Here is a 3,517-nt window from a genome sequence, read left to right as displayed (position 1 = left end):
TGAGCCCCTAGGGTAAAGTGTAGGGCAGGGTTACTGAGTTCAGACAAAAAGCCTGGAAGCATATGTAAAAGCAAGTACTTGAAAAAAGTGTCTTTAATGTTCATAATTTTATACATAATACTTTATGAAAAAATTGGACTTTAAGCCTTCTTCTGTAGATGGGGCTCTTCCTCTCTTTATTTAGTTCTATTGGAACAAAAAGGGGTAACTTGATAAATTACTTTTTTAGCTAAATTAAAATCTTTGGTGGATTTTTTTGGTCTTAGTTCTCTGTCATGAATGAAGTTTTGTAAAATAGATTGTTGTATGACATGTCCCAAGGATGTATAAAATATTTCAGTTACAAAGAGCTGGCAGTACTGTTTATCACAGATTTTTTTTTTCATAATAGAATGTTTTGGCAAAGTTGGCAATTAAGAAAATTCTGTTGACTTCATTTAAAAAAATTGGAGATAGGTTATTATAGAAAATTTTTAGGTAATACGGGATAGTGGGAGAGTTCTGCCTGTTTGTTGGAAGATATGGATTTAAGTCCCAGTTCTGCTGCAATTTTTCTGTGCAACCTCGGACAAGCCAGTGAGTCTGACTGACCACTAGCCTGCTCATCTCTAAAATGAGGGAGTTGGGCTCGATGACCTCTGAGGGGACTCTTACACCAAAGGATAGAAAATCCCAGGGTGTAGACCCCCCCACTGGAAAGGATCCTCCCCTCCCCCAACTCTCCTACAGAAGTAGACTTGCAGCCTAGCCCCTCTGAGGAGAGGACCCAGAGAACTCCCCTGATTAGTGTAAGTAACCAGGATTGCTCCTGGATGATAAGAATGACTGAGGAGCTGGAGTATGAGCTCCTTGAGGCAAGGTCTCTGGTTTTTTGCCTTCCTTTGTATCCCTGGTATTTAGCACAGTGCCTGGTATATAGTAAGCCTTGAATAAAAACTTGTTGATTGAGATTGAGAAGGATGGCCACCCCTTCTGCCTTCCATACGAAGCAAAGGGCCCATCCCGTACGCCCTCCTTTATTTTTTCCAGCACGGTCTCTGTCCTCCTCCCAGGCCTGACAGCAGCAAGGGGCAGAAGGTGTTTATTTTTAACATTCACTAGATGGAAATACCATACTTTATAATATTCCTCTGCTTTCCTAAACTGAAAGCAAGAATTTAATGAAGTTAATATGAAGTTGGGGTGATTTTCTTGTCAGCATTAATAATGGTTTGAGGAAAAATTACAAAGTCTTTAGATATTCTTGTTTTTCTGTTACATTTTTTGTTGTGTCTTAGACACATATCAGAGTAATAATATTTTGTCTTTTCTGGAGTCGAGCATTTTGAAATTCCTGTTTACCCTGCCTACAGTGATATTGTTGTATTTCTCTTAGGTATGATAATCATAGGGAGGCTCTGCTTAAAAGAGGAGCTGACGGAGATTATCAAGATGACAGCTTAGATCTGCTACACTATTTTACTGTCACCTGTTATTCTGGGTATGAAGATGATGAAAAGGTAAAGCAAAAGTTTCATCTTAATATCTTTATTTCACACCAAGCACTGCTGTAGAAAGAGTCTGTAGGAATGTTTGAGGCATGCTGCTATAGAAGGAGAATAAAATTACTTCAGTTTGACAAATAGAAAAAAAATCGCCTGAGTATTTTAGGTTTGCAGCCAGTGATAAACATTTAATCAAAATCATCTTGCTTGTGAGTAATACAGCAGTAATTATGTCCTGGGTCCAGGGTATATTTATACTGTGTTGGATGCACTTTTTTTTTTGTGTGTGAAGCAATTAGGGTTAAGTGACTTGCCCAGGGTCCTATAGCTCGTGTCAAGTGTTTGGTCTGAGGCTGGATTTGAACTCAGGTCCTCCTGACTTCAGGGCCGGTGCTCTATCCACTGTGCCACCTACCTGCCCCTTTGGATGCACTTTTATGGGCTTTGGAAGCTGGGGTTGGTTTTGGTTTTCTTATTTTGAAACATTGGTGATGTTTTTCACATGAATATAATAATGATCTTGTTCTGTAGCTGGAATAGGAAAACAAATACAGATTTTGTGTCCTAGTAACAACTGTTTCATGTTTCAGGGCTTCTATGCAGTGTACCGTAATGTTTTTGAAATGATTGTGAAGGAAGAGTTAGAATCTAGGGTAGAGGACGACCTTGAAGAATTCCCAACATTTGGAGATTCCCAGAGTGATTATGATACGGTAAAAAGGCCTCTTTAAAAAAACTACTCACTAGTTTATAGTGTTGATTTTGTAACTAATCTATTAAAGCTAGTTTCTGCCTTTCTGTTGTCTCCGTTTTCACATCTTTTCCTTGTTTTCTATCCTCATGTTGTTTCAGTGTCTCCTTTTTGCCTCGTAGCTTTTTTTCTTCCCTTTTTGAATAGTTGCTTATTTGATAAAGATTTTCATGATTTTCCTTCCTGTCCTAGGAATGATAATTCCATAGAGTAAAAACACAGCATAGAAACATTTTGTATCACTTATCCAGGTGATAATGTTTGCTTCTTTCTTCCTATAGGTAGTCCATCCATTCTATGCTTATTGGCAGAGTTTCTGTACTCAAAAGACTTTTGCTTGGAAAGAAGAGTATGACACCCGACAAGCTTCCAATCGTTGGGAAAAGCGAGCAATGGAAAAAGAGAACAAAAAGACCAGAGACAAAGCAAGAAAAGAGAAGAATGAGTTGGTTCGTCAGCTAGTGGCTTTTATTCGGAAAAGGGATCGAAGGGTTCAGGCTCATCGAAAACTTGTGGAAGAACAGAATGCAGAAAAGGCCCGAAAAGCAGAGGAGATGAGGAGGAAGCAGAAGCTAAAACAGGCCAAGTATGGCTTTGTCTTCAGCTTTTTTTTTCGTTTGTTTAAATAAGTATCAAAGAATTTAACATGAATCATGATGGCTTCCCCTTGGGTCCGATTCCTTAGCATTTACGCACATTTGTTCTGTTTTTTTGACAGCAGATTTTTTTTCATATGATGTCAAAATAGAAAAAAAAATAACAATTTTATGTTGGCGTTATTTTGCCTGATTGGTCTTTATGAATGACTTGTGATTTATTTTAAGATTCTTTGGTGTAAAATGTAGAACTCTATTTCTGATTGAGAGGTAGAGTGACATAATGAGTAGCTGGCTTTAAATATTGATAACATAAGTTCAGTTTTTCTTCTGCCATTTCCTGGCTGTGGAACCCTGGATAAGACCTCTCAAGGTCTCTGAGACTCCTAAGTTGTAGGGCAGATGCCCATTTGCACGTGTGGAGGGAATTTCCTTCCTAAGGAGTTCTCTGTTCCAGTGACATTACATCAGGGCAAGACTAAAAAGAAAATTTCTAATTATAAAATGGGCCCACAGTATAGATAAATATTCAAATGATTTTAATTTCTACAAAGTTTTGTTATTAGAAAGTTGGGACAAAATTGGTGGATTCATAGTTGACATAACTTTCTTTTCTTTTCTGTTGTTGTTTTTTTGTGAGATAATTTACCCCATTCTACCTCTCCCTTTCTTCTTCTCCTAGTATA

General features: G+C 37.9%; 1 protein-coding gene across 1 annotated transcript in view; it reads left to right on the top strand.

Annotated features, from left to right (window-relative positions):
• The window catches only part of DNAJC21 (DnaJ heat shock protein family (Hsp40) member C21), a 32,832-nt gene that overhangs the window by 8,001 nt on the left and 21,314 nt on the right, over positions 1-3,517 (top strand). The window contains exons 3-5 of the mRNA XM_027846262.1: positions 1,376-1,499; positions 2,075-2,197; positions 2,517-2,821. Of these exons, the coding sequence (XP_027702063.1) occupies positions 1,376-1,499; positions 2,075-2,197; positions 2,517-2,821 (552 nt within the window). The remainder of the gene's footprint in view (positions 1-1,375; positions 1,500-2,074; positions 2,198-2,516; positions 2,822-3,517) is intronic.

Source organism: Vombatus ursinus, unplaced genomic scaffold, assembly GCF_900497805.2.
Source record: "Vombatus ursinus unplaced genomic scaffold, bare-nosed wombat genome assembly UNPS02015106.1, whole genome shotgun sequence".
Classification (NCBI taxonomy): domain Eukaryota; kingdom Metazoa; phylum Chordata; class Mammalia; order Diprotodontia; family Vombatidae; genus Vombatus; species Vombatus ursinus.
The sequence above is the reverse complement of the archived record's forward strand: the minus strand, read 5'-3'. Positions and strand labels throughout refer to the sequence as shown.